At 37.8% G+C, this 17,466-nt stretch overlaps 1 protein-coding gene across 1 annotated transcript; it reads right to left on the bottom strand.

The window, feature by feature from the left end:
• Window positions 1-290: 290 nt before the first annotated feature.
• On the bottom strand, window positions 291-9,535 carry ADIPOR1 (adiponectin receptor 1). Its single transcript, XM_044673641.1, has 7 exons — window positions 9,307-9,535; window positions 7,849-7,965; window positions 7,198-7,369; window positions 5,834-6,020; window positions 4,635-4,822; window positions 1,806-1,999; window positions 291-1,642 (listed from the first exon to the last, which is right to left on the bottom strand). Exons 1-7 carry the CDS (start codon window positions 9,445-9,447, stop codon window positions 1,514-1,516), a joined length of 1,128 nt encoding a protein of 375 aa, XP_044529576.1. The 5' UTR covers window positions 9,448-9,535; the 3' UTR covers window positions 291-1,513.
• Between the last annotated feature and the right edge of the window lie 7,931 nt (window positions 9,536-17,466).

Consider the following 17,466-nt stretch of genomic DNA (forward strand, 5'->3'; position numbering starts at 1 on the left):
AGTGACCAGAGCAATATTGACATCCAGGTCTCCATTTCCAGAGGTAAATTATACAGACTTCTTGTTCTCTTTTTATTGCGGCCTGCTTTTGGCCAAACTAGCTTGTCATACCACTAGCTGGTTTTAGAATAAGGAAAAGAGGCAAATCTCAATTTTACTAATTAGGTTTTCTAATCAAAGTTCTGCTAAAGAAAGAGGTCAAAGGTGAGTCAAAGCAAGAAGTTTCATGTTATCCCAGGCTTCTGAATATCCAAATTTTTCTTACGAGGCACAGAAAAATGGAGATGTTACTCTAAACATCAGGTTTTTAATGAAGTAGAAAGTCCTAGATAGGGTCAGAACACTTTAGGTCCAGTCCTAGATCAGCTGATCTCATTCAGGGGCTTAGTTTCCTTGGGTTTTATATTTTATACCGGAGAGATAAGAATAGTTTTCACATTTTAAAATAAAGTTTTATTGTATTAAAAATGGAAAAAAATCATTCTTACCTCACCAGAAAGAAGTTCAGAATGGGTTTTGTTTGGGGGCTATAATGTGCTGACCCTTGAACTAAACTCTTCAAAGTCCCTTCAGATAAAACATTCTATGATTCTGTCATCTGAAAGGAATTGGCTTGTTTCCACAGGAACACATCCATAAGCCCTGAAGCACCTTCAACTACTGCTGTACTATCTGGTCAACAGATGTTGTTTTAGCTTTCCAAAAAGGCACAGGAAGGCGTGGAATGACTTCTTTATTAGATAACCCTAGACAAGAAGATTTTAACGGCCCTAAACTCCCCCTAAAATACCATATGTCCTCTTTATATCATCATAGTCTTTGCACTGAGATACACAGCAATGATAGCAGGGCTCCCTTTTAAAGCTTAGTATTAAATATTAAATATTTTTCTTTCACTTTAATTTTACATTACTCTGCTGGGAGGATACGGTAGGGAGAGGGAGGAATTAAAACAAGTTAGATGAAGCCTGGACACATTTCATGATTAACCGGGCTTGGTAAAATTGGGTGGCTTTGTTCCTACTGCTGTATATGCAGATCCAGGCCCTGGAAAGTTGGGACCAAGTTATGGTTGTTTTCAAAAGTGTGCTATGAAAAGAGTGGACAGTTCTAAACCAGCTTACAAAGTAGGAATGAGGGACCATTTTCTTCCAGAAACAGAATTTCTGAAGAGACCCAGTTCTTTAGTTATTTCCAAAATGATTGGAGAAAAGAGGGTAGAAGATGGAATCTCAAGATGAGTTTCAAAATACTGTCCATATGAGGCGATTGTGGTTGCTGTTCTGAGGAGGGAGAGGAATGACTAGGCAAGCCATCCGCTCTAGTCCTAGCTATGGAAATTGAGAGTTGACAGCCCATAAGGTGTAAGAGTGGGCTGAGGCTCAGTTGGTATGGAATTTTACTAAGGTTTCTTCCAGAAACAGACAACTCAAGTCTTCCTTTCACTTCAGCAAAGAAATAGTTTTTAAAAAGCACTTGGGAAGCTCCTCCTCCATCCCTGTAGTGGGTGGGCTCAGAGAAGGGAGTCATCAGTGCAGCCTCCTTCAAGGCCATAACGGAATTCCTGAAGGTTAGAGACGCCATAAAAGTGGACAAAAGCTGCTGCCACCACCAGGACATGGAAGATCTGATGTGACTGGAACTGCAGAAAGTAGAGAGAGACTATTAGTTAAAGGCACAGACAGTTTAGATGTAAAAATTGGTTTTTGACCAAAAGACTGATTACCTTTATCTCTCAAGACTCTTTACTTAGCTTTAGAGTCAGTCAAATTCTCATGTCAATGATTAGAGCAATCATTCCTTACCCATATATCAAATTTGCCAGGAAAGAAGCGTTCGGGGATTCGGGCAGCATACAGCCCAGCTCCAGTGATGTACATCACAGCCATGAGAAAGAACCACCCCATCTGGCCCACTGTTGTGGCCTTGACAAAGCCTTCTGCAATAGTGAAGTGCATGGTGGGCACAACCCCACTCAAACCAAGTCCCAAGAACACACCTAAGGGAAGAAGGAAACAGATATAATACTATGTATCATTTAATCAATAAAATCCCTACATATGTGCAAAGATTTTCACTAGGTGTCTTACAGCAGAAATCTAAAAATGTCAATAGCAGTTAGCGGGTTATATGTACTGGTTGCTAAATTTTACACACACACACACACACAATGGTGTGAGCAGAAAAAGTTGATTTCAAAGCAAATTTGGATGAGGATGAATCTAGGTACCCTTTGTTTTTCAAGAACTTCCAAGGACACATTATTTTCCCCAGAGATATATTTTAGTCTCCTCTCTCACTGTTCTGTTCAGAAACATGCAGATGTAAATATTAGATGTTTTACCCAAAGTCACTCTCCAATTATTAAATATGGCACCTAGATTTCCTGGTTTGGGCCTACTTTAGTTATCAGTGGGTCATTTGGCTGCAAAATCCAGGGCAGAAAAAGGCCATGTTTGATTGTTTTCAATTACTACAGAGAGGAGGAACTTTAAAGGTTATGATATCCTGGACATATATCCATATATTCAAACAAAGGATAATAGCTAGTAAGATATGTATAGTACAGCAGTAAAGACAAGAGTTTGATACACAGAAGTTATTTAAGAAGACTAATCATACAGAAGGTTGATGTTAATTGCCATTGTAACTTCTGGTAATGACAAGACACAAAGGTGTTTAGCTGTGAGACTACCACTTCAGTTACTAATGTTTGCTTTCATACCTTTTTGTTCATGGAACTCAAGATTATAGTCAAGCTTTCTAACATGCTGTGACGCAGCTCTGGATACATTAATTTTAACCTTTTGGTCTTCTGAGATGGTTCTTTCCTTACCACTTTAAACAAGAATGTTTAAGAATCCACATATATCCTTCTAAGCTGCTTTACTAGCTCCCCATGATCAGCAGAACAATCCTCAACTAGCCTAATCCAGTGGCCCGTGGGCCAGATGCAGCCCCCCCAAATGTTCTATCCAGCTGCACGACATTATTCCTAATTTGACGAATACAATGAGTTACAGTACAATGAAACTTCGAAAGAGTTGCCTTAGAAACAGACTGACAGATGAGCATTTCCTTTCCTTTGGCCCCCTCTTTAAAAAGTTTGCCCATCACTGGCCTAATCTATTTCTTTACCAATTACACATAATAACAAATTTATACACGTTTTCCCAAGTTATATAATTGAACTTATCTCATGTCTTCCTTTCTCTTCCCCTTTCTGGTGCTGGCAGGCAATTCTATCTGAGTTATACATATATTATCATACAAAACATATTTCCATATTGTTCAGTTTTGTAAGTGAATAATCTTATAAAACCAAAACCCCCAAATATATACCCAAATAAACAAGTGAAAAATCGTCTACTTTCATCTGCATTTTGACTCTAGCAGTTCTTTCTCTGGAGATGGACAGCATTTTGTGTCTTAAGTCCCTCAGAACTGTTTTGGGGGAGCAGCTGGGTAGCTCAGTGGATTGAGAGCCAGGCCTAGAGACAGGAGGTCCTAGGTTCATATCTGACCTCAGACACTTCCCAGCTGTGTGACCCTGGGCAAGTCACTTGACTCCCATTGCCTACATTACCACTCTTCTGCCTTGGAGCAGAACACACAGTATTAACTTCAAGACAGAAGGTAAGGGCCTAAAAATAAATAAATAAAAAAGAATTGTTTTGGATTATATTGCTGATAATAGCAATCACAGTTGATCATTCCACAATATTGCTGTTACTATGTACAATGTTCTCCTGATTCTGTGAATAGCCTAATCTAAAAGCAAAAGGCAGTTAGGTGGCTCAGTGAATAGAGCACTGAGCCTAGAGCCAGGAAGACTTGAGCAAAATCCAGCTGAGACACAATAGTTGTGTGACCCTGGGCAAGTCACTTAACCTATTTGTCTTACACTGGAGAAGGAAATGGCAAGCCATTCTAGTATCCTTGCCCAGAAAAATGCATGGACAGTATGGTCCACGGGGTCATGAAGAGTTAGACACGAAAGAACAAGAAGTCAGAAGAACATTCTAAATGGGAGAAATGCAAGTGTCTTTTTTGCTATGTGACACTAAATTTCCTGTTTCCAGATTTCTACAAAAAAGTTGTTTCTGCTCTTATACTTTTCCCAATTTTACATAATCTTCCCTACCTGCTTAAAATTCTAAAAAGAACAATTCTACTACCTTTGACTGAAAAGGTCTAAGGACTTCAAAACTCACTTGCTTTGCCTTGAGTGATGGTCACATATATTACCAGATTTTAAAGGCATACTAAATTTTACCTTGAAAATTCATTATAGTTCAGAAGTCCTCAAAGTAGATTCAGGGCTCACCTGGGATTCCAAGTCTAAGACAGGAGGACCCAAAACTGAAGCCCCAGAGGTCCAAATGAATCCCTAAGCCCGTATTGGCGAATCTATGGCATGAGTGGCAGAGGGGGCTCCTCCCCTCCCCAATTCCATGCAACTGAGGACATTCCTCCTTTCACCTGTCCCTCCCATCTGGGGTAAGGGGGGCACCTCCCATGTGGCTCAAGGGTTGGAGTTTGTGCACTCAGTCTCTAAGGTCTCTTAAAAGGTTCACCTTCACTGCCCTAAGGCGACCCTTTGCTCTCCTGGGTTTACAATAGATTTGCCTCACCTGCTCTTGTTTGCCGGTGTTTGGGTGTGGCAAACCGGTCCCACTGGGCTACAATGATGGCAGAGATGCCCAGGACACAGACAATGGAGAGGTAGATGAGCCGTGGCTGTGGAGAGCAGTAGAACGAGTAATAGAGCCAGGGGACAAAGCTCCCCATGATCAGCAGAGCAATCCCTGAATAGTCCAATCTAAACACAAGTCAGAAAGACAAGAGAAATCAAATGGGAGAAATCTGAGCATCTCTTTTTCTATGTGACCGGTTGTAGTTCCTGTTTCCAGATTTCTTCTACAGCTTATTACCCTTTGGGCTGGTCTCATCCTTTTTGCAGTCTTAGACAACTGACTCTAGCCTCTGAAATCCAAAAGGTACAATGTTTCTACTTCAGACTGAAAAGGTTTGGGACTACAAAACTTGGTTTCTTTCTCTTAGACTTTTCTTTTTTTAAACTTCTACCATCCATCCTGGAATCAATACTATGTATTAGTTCCAAGAGCATTAAGGGCTAGGCAATTGGGATTAAGTGACTTGCCCAGGGTCACACAGCTAGGAAGTGTCTGAGGTCACATTTGAATCTAAGACCTCTTGTCTCTAGGCCTGGCTCTCAGTACAGTGAGCTACCCAGCTGCCCCTACCCTTAATCTTTAACTATATTTCTTATTTATCTAGAGGGTGCTTCAAATTTATAGGCTCTGGCCAAAACCCAGTCAGATTTGAGCACATTTTCACCAATCCCCTGAAAACAACTCCTAACTTCTGTAGGTTTTAGCCCTAAAAAAAAAAAAAAAAAATCCCAAGAGTAGAAAGAGTTATATCATTGAACTGACAGACATATGAGGCTTCCAGAGCTGTGTGGGTGGCAGAGATAAACTTACAAGGAGCACTGACAAATGGAAACATAGAAATGACCACACCCTGCTCAGGGACCAAATCAATAGGTTAAGTTATCACTGGGTACAAGGTCAGGGAAAACTGCTTGAGTTGACAGGGATGGATCATACCTTCTGACTGCAGGCAGAAAACTCCACAAAAAGTACCATTTGTTGACAAGGCCACAAAAAGTTTTTGTGAAGAGCCAGAGAAAAAAGTGTCATCACCCTACCACCCTTAGTAAAATTTTCTAGCTACAAGGAAGAATTTGTGGTGCCCATAAAGCAGGCCGAGAAACTCAGGGGCCTCTAAAAATGGACTTTTGACTCACTTGGAAAATGTCCGAGAGACTTTTTCTGAATGACAATAGACGGTGTGAAAGAGCCAGGAGAAGCTGAGGCAGAGCACAGCACCCAGAAAAAACATCCCAAAAACCACTTTCTCCTGCAGAGGGGCCATGAAGTACATATTTGGTCTGAGCATGGTCAAGATTCCCAAAAACAGAAACAGCACAAAACCTGTGGGAAGAACAACCAATGAATGAAAGCCTGGGTCTCGCTGGTATGGAGCATGTTCTATCACCATCTAACTTAAAAAGAAACAGTTTGAAAGACAGTGATCTAAGGGTCTGAGGGGGATCTGCCACCTAAATTTTCAGGAAGAATTATGTTAATATTTGTGGGAAAAGGGCACTATTTCAAGTGGAGTAACTCTGCCTAAATCTTTTGTTTTAAAATAAAGCTATAAAGAATTAGAAGAAAGGTTATACACCTCAACATTTAGTACCCTCCAGAGGCCATTTGGTCAAAACTGTTGGGTTCTGCCTCAGGCACTATCCTGTCTGTGCAATCTTGGGCAAGTCTATGAACCTTTCTGGGTCTCAGTTTCTCTATTTTCCCTATTACTGCCGGGGATACCACCAACTAGGCTCTAAACCTAGGTGTCATCCTCCTCAGTCTTTCTCATCACCCAAAGGTCTTGTCAAGTCTACTTTAACATCTCTTGTTACATACTCCCCTTTCTATCCTCTGACACTCTCTATCACCTCACACCTGGTCAGTACTGCAATAGTCTTCTGGTTGTTCTGCCTCACTAAGCCATAAAAGTAATCTTCCTAAAACACAGTCCTGACCATATCATCTTCCCCCTCTTAATTCAATAAACTCCAGTGGCTCCCCCTTTACCTCTAGGATCAAATGCAAAATCTCTTTGGCTTTGAAAGTCCTTTATAATCTGGCCTCTTCCTCACTTCCCCTGTCTTTTCCTACCTATTTTGTGATCCAAAGACACTGGCCTCCTTATTTCACTTGATTATCCTCTATGCTAACTACTAGCTTCCTTCCAGTTTCAGCTAAAATTCTACCTTTTACAAGATGGTAGGATTTCCTGATCCCTCAGATGTCCAAATTATTATGGCTATATCTAGTCTGTATATAGCTGTTAGCAGGTTGTCTCCCCCATTTGACTGGGAGCTCTTTGTGGTCAGGGACTAGTTCCCCCCCCTTTTTTTGCATATCTAGCACTTAATGTAGTGAATGTCACATTATAGGTACTTCATAAATGTTTGTGGCATTGACCAGTCTGTAAAATGAGAGATTCAGACTATATAGTGTCTAAGGGCTCTTCAGCTCTAATGCTATTGTTCTATGAGAAGTTGAACTGTCATACCTTTTACCCTCTAATATTACCACTTACCAAGCAGATGGGTCCAAATATTGCCAGTCTCAGTGTGGATCCGAAAGATGCTTTTAAAACAGGCACGGAAGGAAGGCATGGGTGGTCTGTGACCATGTAGAAGGTAGTCATTGTCCTTGAGCCAGTCAGGGAGCACATCATATGGAATGACCCGCCAGCGTCCTTCCCATACCTAAAATACATAGACTTCTAGGCAAGCTCCTGTGGACTGATGCCCCTCTGTGGGCAGGATTCAGAGTGAAGCTGTCAGAGTCCTGACCCACATTTTGGCCAAGTCTCTTTTGTTATTTAAAAACAAATAAATACATTTTCTCTCTCTGCATTTCCATGCTTTGTCACATGCTAATGCGAATATGCTGCAAGGAGCTCTTAGTGGGAATAGTTTGTATCTTTTTAAAAGTATCTTTTGCACCAGGCCCAGGAAGCAGCTGAATAACTTGGTGACTGATCTGGTTCCTGATTTACTTCCATTATTTAAGAAGGAAAAAAAAAAGAGAAAAAAAGAAAGGCAACACCCTTTTAACTCCAAGAACACATACATACAGACAGAATCACTGTGATCTATCACATGTTTAGAATTGGGCTCAGCTCTTAGCCTTGCTGCCCCACGGATTACCCCCAACTTCATGACAGGTACTCCTAAGTCAGCACCTTATATACAAACTCCTCCATCTTCTCCATGGCATGGTGGGCTTGTAGAGGCAATGTCAGTACCCTCACCTCTTCCTCTTCTTCTTGGGGTACTGGACATGTTTGCTCTTCTTCAACCTGCAGTATGGAAAACTCAGGGTTCATCTGTCAATCACTTTTTTCCCTTTGGTTATTTTAAAACAAAATATTTCTTTGTATATCCATGGCTTATTACATATTAAATATGCTCAATATATTTAGTTTGTTACTGGTATATTACAAGACTTCCAGAGAAGCTTAAATCTCAGCACATGCTATTCAACAGACATACGTCCACTACATAGGGTCATGTGGCCTCTTTACCAAAAGCCTAATCCCTACTGAGTTTAAGCTATTTATTCAACTGAAAACTGAAGACTATTGAGATGGAACTTGCCCACAGCTTGTCCTTTGAGGTACTAGGGAATTGGAGCAGCCCCTTCTGACCTAAGCCCGGATAATTTCTTCTCTTTTCTAGAGCTGGGGTTCTTACCTTGAGATTCACAGATAGATTTCAGGGAGTTTGTGAACTTGGGTGAGAATAATGGAATTGTTATTTCATATAATTGGTTTCCTTTGTAATTCTGTGTAATTTATGTTACATATTTAAAACCATTATTTGGAGAAGGGTTCACCAGACTATGGCTGGGATTCAGGACCCCAAAAGGCTAAGATTCTCTGACCACTGGGTTCTCTACTCTTTTTCCAAATGTAGCATTTGCCAACTCTGTTCCAAAAAACACTCACTCCAAACAAAAGATTGTCTTAAATAGTTTCTTTCCTTTGTAAACAAGTCTGTGGATACCAACTGCAATGAACCTCAGATTTTCTGGCTCTGGAAGCATCTTATTTTGAAATGGTAGGAAAAGAAGCAACCAAATAGAGCCTAATCTATGAACTCAAACACTGTCCACAAAAATTCTTAAAAATAACACCCAGCCATTTTGACTTTAAATAATCACTCTATTGCAAATATTAATATGGAAATTAGTTTTAAACAATGGTACATGTATAACCCAGTGGAATTGCTCGTCAACTACAGTAAGGGGGAGGGAAAGAACATGAATCATGTAACCATGGAAAAACACTCCAAATTAATTAATTAAATAAAAATTGGGAAAATGGAAAGGAAAAAAGTAACACCCCTAGAACCAGTTATCAATTCCTAGTGTTCAAAAAATGGGCAAACAACAGAACACCCAGACATGAAGAGACAATATCTTTCCTTCTGCGTGTTCTGTTCTGAGGTTTTCCACCTGGAACAGCTTCCCCATAGGGTTTTTTGAATGAGTCAGGGCTTCTTCTATCATTGGCAAAGCTAAGTCACATGAGCTGGGTTTTCTGTTTGGTTTCTTCCCTTTAAATAAAGTTGCAAACTCCTACAACGGAATCTGCCAGAATTCTTATATTTAGGGCAACAAGTACAGGAAGCTTACTCACTTTGGTGGAACTGGGGGTCATTCGTTTACCCTTCTCTATCAGCAGGGGTCCAAGCTCAGCCAGCTCCACTGTGTCGGTTTCTCGGTTACTGGCCGGTGCCCCATTGCCCGGACCCACCGCAGATCCTTTACTGGAAGACATCTGGTTGGCACCCCAGAAGCCAGCAGCTTCAGTATGGTTGAAAGTTGAAGCTTCTCAGGCCTAAGGGGCAGTAATCTCCCTTTGATGGTAGACCCTAGGAATAAGCACCCAAAACACAAAGGGTATTAGCAATTTACTTTTTTTCACTGTGATTCTGATAGTCTAATATGGAATAGAAGGCAGTGGTAGACCCAGCTATACAATCTCCACTTTGCCTCCTTAGTCTAATGGACAGTCCTCTTCGAAACCAGCATAAGGGCGATTAGAACTAGTAGGTTTTCCAGTGATAGAAAGAGTCATTCACCTTAAATGAATTCTATCTTAAAACCTCCCACTGTGATTTTACCCCTTTTTCAGAGCTTCACTAATCGACAGAGAAGACAGACAACTTAACATCTATACACTTCCCAGACACCTGCAGTTAAGACACAGAGCTGTCACCATAAGGGTAGAGCTATCCATCCTCACATCTCCCTGTCCATTTCTTCCAGGGAGAGGATTCTCTCTCATCTTTCTGGAAGGTCATTCAGTCCAAAGAAGGGCTGGATTTTAAGAATAAGGAACAAAAAAGTAGTGGTCCAGGTAAACAAAGGAACTAAAAGACAAATGTATTTAGTTTTGTTTTATGTGTAAATGAGCAGCCACACCTGTTTTCCATGTAAAAAGTCTTCTTTGGTGGCTGACAGCCCAGAAAGGTTTATCTCCTAGAGAGGCCAGCCAGGTTAGCTATTACAGGATTATAATTTAGATTTAGCAATCACAAAACAAGTAACCCTGAATGACATAAATCACCCACTTGCCCCCTTCCACCACCATCAGCAACAAAAATTGATTGTAAGCAGGAAACTGGAGTTAAGTGGGCAGCAACATCCTTGTTTTCTGCCACGCAGTGACCAAACCAGCTTTTCAATAGCTTCCTTCAACCACTTCCAAGATATACTTTAACTACCCTGAGTCCATTCAGACTATTTCTTTAGTCCCCAGAAAAAAATGCAGAGGTTTTTTATTAAAACCAGGTAACCTAAACCTTATTTTTCCAGGAAAAAAATCTCACAATCGCTTCAAATTTTCCTGGATTACAAATAAACCAAAAGGTCTCTTAATTCCTATGTGAATGGACAAGCAGACTAGCGATGAAAATGGAAGGAAACTGATCAAATATTTTTACTACCTCATGAATCACTGGGCTTCAAATTAATTACAAATTATTACTAACCTGGGATGATGCTAAATTCAAGCAAGGACAAAATTCTAGTTTCAGGGCAAGGGTGATATAAAGAATACCCAAACAAGCAAGAAAGCAGTCCAAACCTTCAAAAAGCAATTTTTATTTTACTTTATAAAAAAAGAAAAGAATTACAAATGTCCACATACAAGACCTCTTTCTGGTAGTAACAGTGACATTTATTTCTTGCTGAACTGAATTTAAATATATAAAATAAAATGTACAAAACAGACACACTTGCAAGAAGAGTGGTGTTCTGGGAGAACAGGAAACAGGAAAACCTCCGAAGTACAACCAATGCTAGGAGGAAACATTGGGAAATCTTTCTCAGTACCAACACTTAACGAAGTAGAAACTTCCTCAAACTAAAATACTAAAGAAAAAAAAATTTCACATAGTTAAAACAAAACACAAAATCACTGATATCCAAAACAATAAAAATAAATTCCAGACATCTCAGAGAGAAAGGAAAAGAGTATCAAAATTAGTCTATGATACTGGCAGCCTCAGAAAATGGTTGAAATTTGTTGTTTTTTAGGACTGTGATATGATATAAATGACCTCTTATCTTTTTCATGACTGCCACAGAATTCAGACTTTAAATAGAGACTTTGAAAACATTTCAATCATCCAGCCAGTGGGCTGGCTACCCTCTGTTTCCATCCAAGGGTTGGGGCTTTTTTGGCTCTAACAGATGGACAAGTCATTTAATCTTTGAGTCTAGAAACTCAATTTAGAGCTGTGAGAGACCTTAAAGACCATTTCACAAATGAGAAAACTGAGTCCCAAAAAGGTTAAATAACTTGAGCAAGATCACACAGAAGCAAAGCCAGGGTGCTGCACCTAACACGGTGACCCTTTCTTTTCCCAAGTATAATTAATCTAAATTCACTGTTTTGGTGCAGTAGTTACATTTTTTATAGGATTTCCCAAGTTCAAGCTTCTTTACTCAATAAATAAGCTTTCTAATTGGAGAGACCTAAATCTTGAGAAAGGAAAGTAGGTAAGACAAAAAGGCTACTCAGTGAAGTTTAAGAAAAATCTATGAAACCAGAAAAATCTTTTTTTCCCCTTTTCTTTTCAATTACATATAAAAAAACAATTTTTAACATTGTTTAAGTTTGAATTCCATATTCTCTCTCCTTCCTTTCCTCTATCTTTGAGAAGGCAAGCATTTGATATACATGTGCAGTCATGTAAAACATATTTCCATATTAGCCATGTTACAAGACAGCCCAAAAAAGAAAGAAGAAAAAAGTTTTAAAAAGATTGTTTTGAACTGTATTTGGCCTCCATCTATTCTTTCTCTGGAGGTAGACAGCATTTTTCATCATAAGAATTTTGAAACTATCTTGGATCAGTACATTGCTAAAAATAGTTAACTCATTAACATGATCATCATAAAATATTATTCCTGTGTACAATGTTCTGGTTCTGTTCACTTCTCTTTGTATCAGTTCATATAAGTCCTTCTAGGTTTTTCAGAAAGCATCCTGTTTGAATCAGAACATTGTACACAGAGACTGATACACTGTGGCACAATTGAATGTAATGGACTCCTCTACTACTACATAATGCAATGATCCAGGACAATTCTACTATCTGCCTCCAGAGAAAGAACTGTTGGAGTAGAAACATGGCTCAATGGGGATGCGATTAGGGATGTTGACTTTAAATGATCACTCTACTGCAAATATTAATAATATGGAAATAGGTTTTGAACAATGATACATATAAAACTCAATGGAATTGCTTGTTGGCGGGGGGGGTGAGGGAAAGAACATGAATCATACAATCATGGAAAAATATTCTAAATTAATTAAATAAAAAATTATTAAAAATAAATTAGTTTTAAAAATAAAAGAAAGAAAGCATCCTGCTTGTCACTTCTTATATTACACAATAGTATTCCATCATAATCCTATATTACAAACTTGTTCAGCTATATTCCCCAATTGATGGGTTTCTTTTCAATTTCTAAACTTTGCCATCAAAAAGTCCTACAATAAATATTTTTGTACATATAGATCCTTTTCCTTTTATCTCTTTGAGATATAGACTTAGTAATGGTATTGCTGAATCAAAGGGTATGCATTTTTATAGCCCTTTGGACAGTTTCAACTTGCTTTCCAGAATGGTTGGATCAGTTCACAACTATATAAACAATGCAATAGTGTCCCAATTTTTCCACATTCACCCAACATTTCTCATTTCCCTTTTCTGTCATATTAGCCAATCTAATAGGTATGAGATGGTACCTCAGAGTTGTTTTAATTTGTGATTCTTTAATCAAAAGTGACTTATAGGGCAGCTGGGTAGCTCAGTGGAGTGAGAGCCAGGCCTAGAGACAGGAGGTCCTAGGTTCAAACCCGGCCTCAGCCACTTCCCAGCTGTGTGACCCTGGGCAAGTCACTTGACCCCCATTGTCCACCCTTACCACTCTTCCACCTATGAGACAATACACTGAAGTACAAGGGTAAAAAAAAAAAAAAAAAAAAAAGAGTGATTTATAACATTTTTTCATGACTATAATATAGCTTCAATTTCTTCTTCTGAAACTGCCTATTCATAGACTTTGACCATTTATGAATTGGGCAATGATTCATTCTAATAACTTTGGCTCACTTCTCTATATATTTGAGAAATGAGGCCTTTATTAGATAAACTTGCTGTAAAACTTTCTTCCTACTTTCTTGCTTTTTCCTAATCTTGGTTACAATGGTTTTGTTTGTGCAAAAACTTTTTAATTATAATTAAAATTATACATTTTATATCCTGTAATACCATCTTTTGTTTGGTCACATATTCTTCCCTTATCCAGAGATCTGACAGGTAAAATTTTTCCATGCTTCCCTAATCTGCTTATATCATCCTTTATGTCCAAATAATGTACCCATGTTGGTCTATACATAGTTTTGCCAAACTGCTTTCCAGTTTTCCAGGCAATTTTGGTCAGATAGTGAGTTCCTGTCCCAAAATCTTGGATCTCTGGGTTTATTAAACACTAGATTACTATGGTCATTTACTACCATGTATTTTGTACCTAATCTTCTAATCCAATGATCCACCTGTGTATTTCTTATCCAGTATCAGACTGTTTTGATGATTTACTGCTTTGTAATAAAGTTTTAGATATGTACTTTTAGCCCACCTTCCTTCATATTTTTTTTGTTGAATCCCTTAATATTCCTGATACTTTGTTCTTCCAGATGAATTACTAGTTTTTTTAAAGTTCTATAAATAATTTTTTGTTAGTTTGATTGACATGGCACTAAAAAACATGAATAGAATTGTCATTTTTATTGTATTGGCCTAGCCTCCTCACAAGCAGTTAATATCTCTCCAATTTTTAGATCCGATTTTATTTGTTTGAAAAGTGTTTTGTAGTTATGTTCATGTATTTCCTGGGTTTATATTGGCAGGCAGCCTCAAGTATTTTATATTGTCTACAGTCATCTTAAATGGAATTTTTTTCTTTCTATCTCTTCCTGTTGAACTTTCTTGGTACTATACAGAAATGCTGATGGTTTTTGTGGGTGTATTTTAGATATTGCAGTTTTGCTTAAGCTAATTATTTCAATTACTTTTTTAGTTGATTCGCTAGGATTCCCTAAGTATTATCATCATCATATTATCTGCAAAGGGTGATAATTTTGTTTCCTCACTGCCTTTTCTAATTCCTTCACTTCTTTTTCTTCTCTTTTTGCTATAGCTAGCATTTCTAGTACAATATTTAATAACAGTGTTGATACTGGGCATCCTTACCTTCACCCCTGAACTTACTGGGAAGGCTGCTTGCTTATTCCCATTACAGATAATGCTTGCTGATGGTTTTAGATAGATACAACTTATCATTTTGAATAAAGTTCCATTTATTCCTATATTTTCTAGTTTTTTTAAAAAGTAAGAATAAGTGTGTTGCAGTTCAACAAAAGCTTTTTCTGCCCCTATTGTGTGAATCATATGGTATCTGTTGTTTTTATTACACTGATAGTCAATTATACTGATGGTTTCCCTAATATTGAATCAGCCTGGCATTCCGAGATTAAATCCCACCTGGTCATAGTATGTGATCTTTTGTGATATACTGCTGTAATCTTTTTGCTAGTATTTTTTTTTTACATTTTTACATCAATATTCATTAAGGTAACATCTATAGTTTTTTCCTGTTTTTTTAATCTTCCTGGTTTAAGCACCATATTTGTTTTGTAAAAGGAATTTTGGTAGGACTCCTTTGCCTATTTTTCGAAATAGTTCATATAGTAATTGGAATTGTTCCTTTAAATGTTTGACAGAATTAATTTGTGAGTTCATATGGTTCTAGGTATTTTTTCTTAGGGAGCACATTTATGGATTGTTCAATTAATTTCTTGAAGATAGATCTATTTAAGTATTCTATTTCTTCTTCTGTTAATCTGGGCAGTTTTAAATTTTTAGATATATTCATCCATCTCACTTATTTTACTGGTTTATATTTAGGCAAAATAGCTCCTAATAACTGCTTTAATTTTCACTGGTAGTGAGTTCATCCTTTTCAATTTTGATACTGATAATGTATTTTTTTAAATCAAATTATCTATTTTATTCTCTTTTTTCCTTCATAAAAGGAGCTCCCAGTTTTATTAGTCCAATGGCTTCCTTACTTTCCATTTTATTAATTTCTCCTTTATTTTCAGGATTTCCAATTTGGTGTTTAATTGGGTATTTTTAATTTGCTCCTTTTCTATTTTGTTAAGTTTCATGGCCAATATCTGTTCTTTCTCTATTTTATTTATTTTATAGTTTATCTTTTTAAACCCTTATTTTCTGTCTTAGCAACAACTGCAAAGTAGAAGTGCAAGGGCTAGCTAGACAATGGGGGTTAAATGACCAAATGTGAAGCCAGATCTGAGCCCAGGTCCTCCTGATTCCCAGTCTGGTGCTCTATACTACTTAGCTGCCTCTTCTGGTAAGGGTTAAGAGGCATACATTTTCCCTTAAGTACTACTTTGGCTGCATACATTTTGGTATGTTGTCTCATAATCATTCTCTTTAATGAAATAATATTGTTTCTGTGATTTGTTCTTTGACCTACTCATGCTTTAGGATTAGATTATTTTGTTTCCAATTAACTTTTAATCTATGTTTTCATGACCCTTTATTGAATGTAATTTTTATTGCCTTATGATCTGAAAAGGATACATTGGACATTTCTGCATTCTGCATTCTAAAAAAATGGTCAATTTTTTTGTGAAGGTGCCATCTATAGCTGGGAAACGGGCATATTTCATTATATTCCTATTCAATTTTCTCTAGAAGTCATCATATCTAACTTTTCTCAAATTCTATTCATCTCCTTAAATTCTTCCTTGTTTTTTTTTTTTTTTTTGGTTAGATTTATCAGTGATTAGATTTCTAATCCCCAGTCAGCTGAAGAGCTGAATCCCCTCCCTTGGGACAAAGAAGCTTTCCAGGTCATTTAGTCCAGGAAGCTTTCAGAAGCAGAGAGAGCATTTATTCTTTGGAACAGAATAGAACCTTCTACCCCTAGGGACACAAACAAATGAGCTCAGTCAGGTCCTTCAAACTACCCTTTCTCTCCCACCCACCTAGCCCATGATACAGAAAGGGTTGACTCTCAGTGGTCACAGGGATCATTAATTTAATGGTGGAAAGAACATCAGAGATCATTTAGTTTTTATCTCTCTCCTCTAGTTTTATAGATGAAGAAATTGAAGTCCAGAATTGTGAAATGATTTGCCCACAGGCAAACAGAGAGAAAATAGGGAAAGTCGACCTGGAGAGTCAAGTTTAGGTCTAAAGACTAAAAATTCAGTGATTTCTATCGTACTGCAAGACACCTAAAGCAGCCTGGGAAAGACAGGAAGCTATCGGGAGTGAAATTCTAAAAACAAAAAAAAATTTCAAGAAGGAAGAAAACACTAATTCTATGTTCCAAAAAAAAAAAACCACACAAAAAAAAAAACAAAACAAAAAAAAAAAAACGGGGAAAAGGACCTGCTTGTATAAAAATATTTATAGCTGCTCTTTTGTGCTATAAGGAATGATGAACAGGATGATTACAGAAAGAGCTGGAAAGACTTACACAAATTGATGCAGAGTGAAATAAGCAGAACCAGGAAAACATTGTACACAGCAACAACAATATTGTGGAACAATCAAATGTGATAGACTTAGCTACTAAAAGGAATACAATAATCCAAGACAATTCTGAGGGACTTGTGACAAAGAATGCTATCCATTTCCAGAGAAAAAATTGTTGGGAGTCAATGCAAATGGAAACATATGATTTATCACTTGTTTATTGAGTATGTTTTGGGGTTTTGGTTTTATAAGATTATTCACTTACAAAAATGAATAATTGGAAATTTGTTTTGCATGATAATACAGATATAACCCAGATTGAACTGCTTGCCAGCTCTGGGAGGGGGAGGGAAGAAGGGAAATTTGGATCATATAATTTCAGAAAACTTATGTGAAAACTTGTTATTAAAATAAATTAAACTTTTAAAAGGAAGAAAACAAACATTTATTACCTATTATGTGTCAGGCAAGGAGCAGCTAGATGGGACAGTGGATGGAGGGTGGAGTGTAGAGTCTGGAATCAGGAAGATGAATTCAAATCCTACTACAGATACTTATTAACTGTATGACACTAGGCAAATCACTTAACCCTGTTTGCCCGAGTTTCCTCATTTGTAATGACAAACCACTCTAATGCTTTTGCCAAGAAAACCCCACAACGGGTCAGGAAGAGTCAGACAAGATTGAAAAGACTCAAGGAGTTTAAGAAA

This window comes from Gracilinanus agilis, chromosome 4 (genome assembly GCF_016433145.1).
Source record: "Gracilinanus agilis isolate LMUSP501 chromosome 4, AgileGrace, whole genome shotgun sequence".
NCBI lineage: Eukaryota > Metazoa > Chordata > Mammalia > Didelphimorphia > Didelphidae > Gracilinanus > Gracilinanus agilis.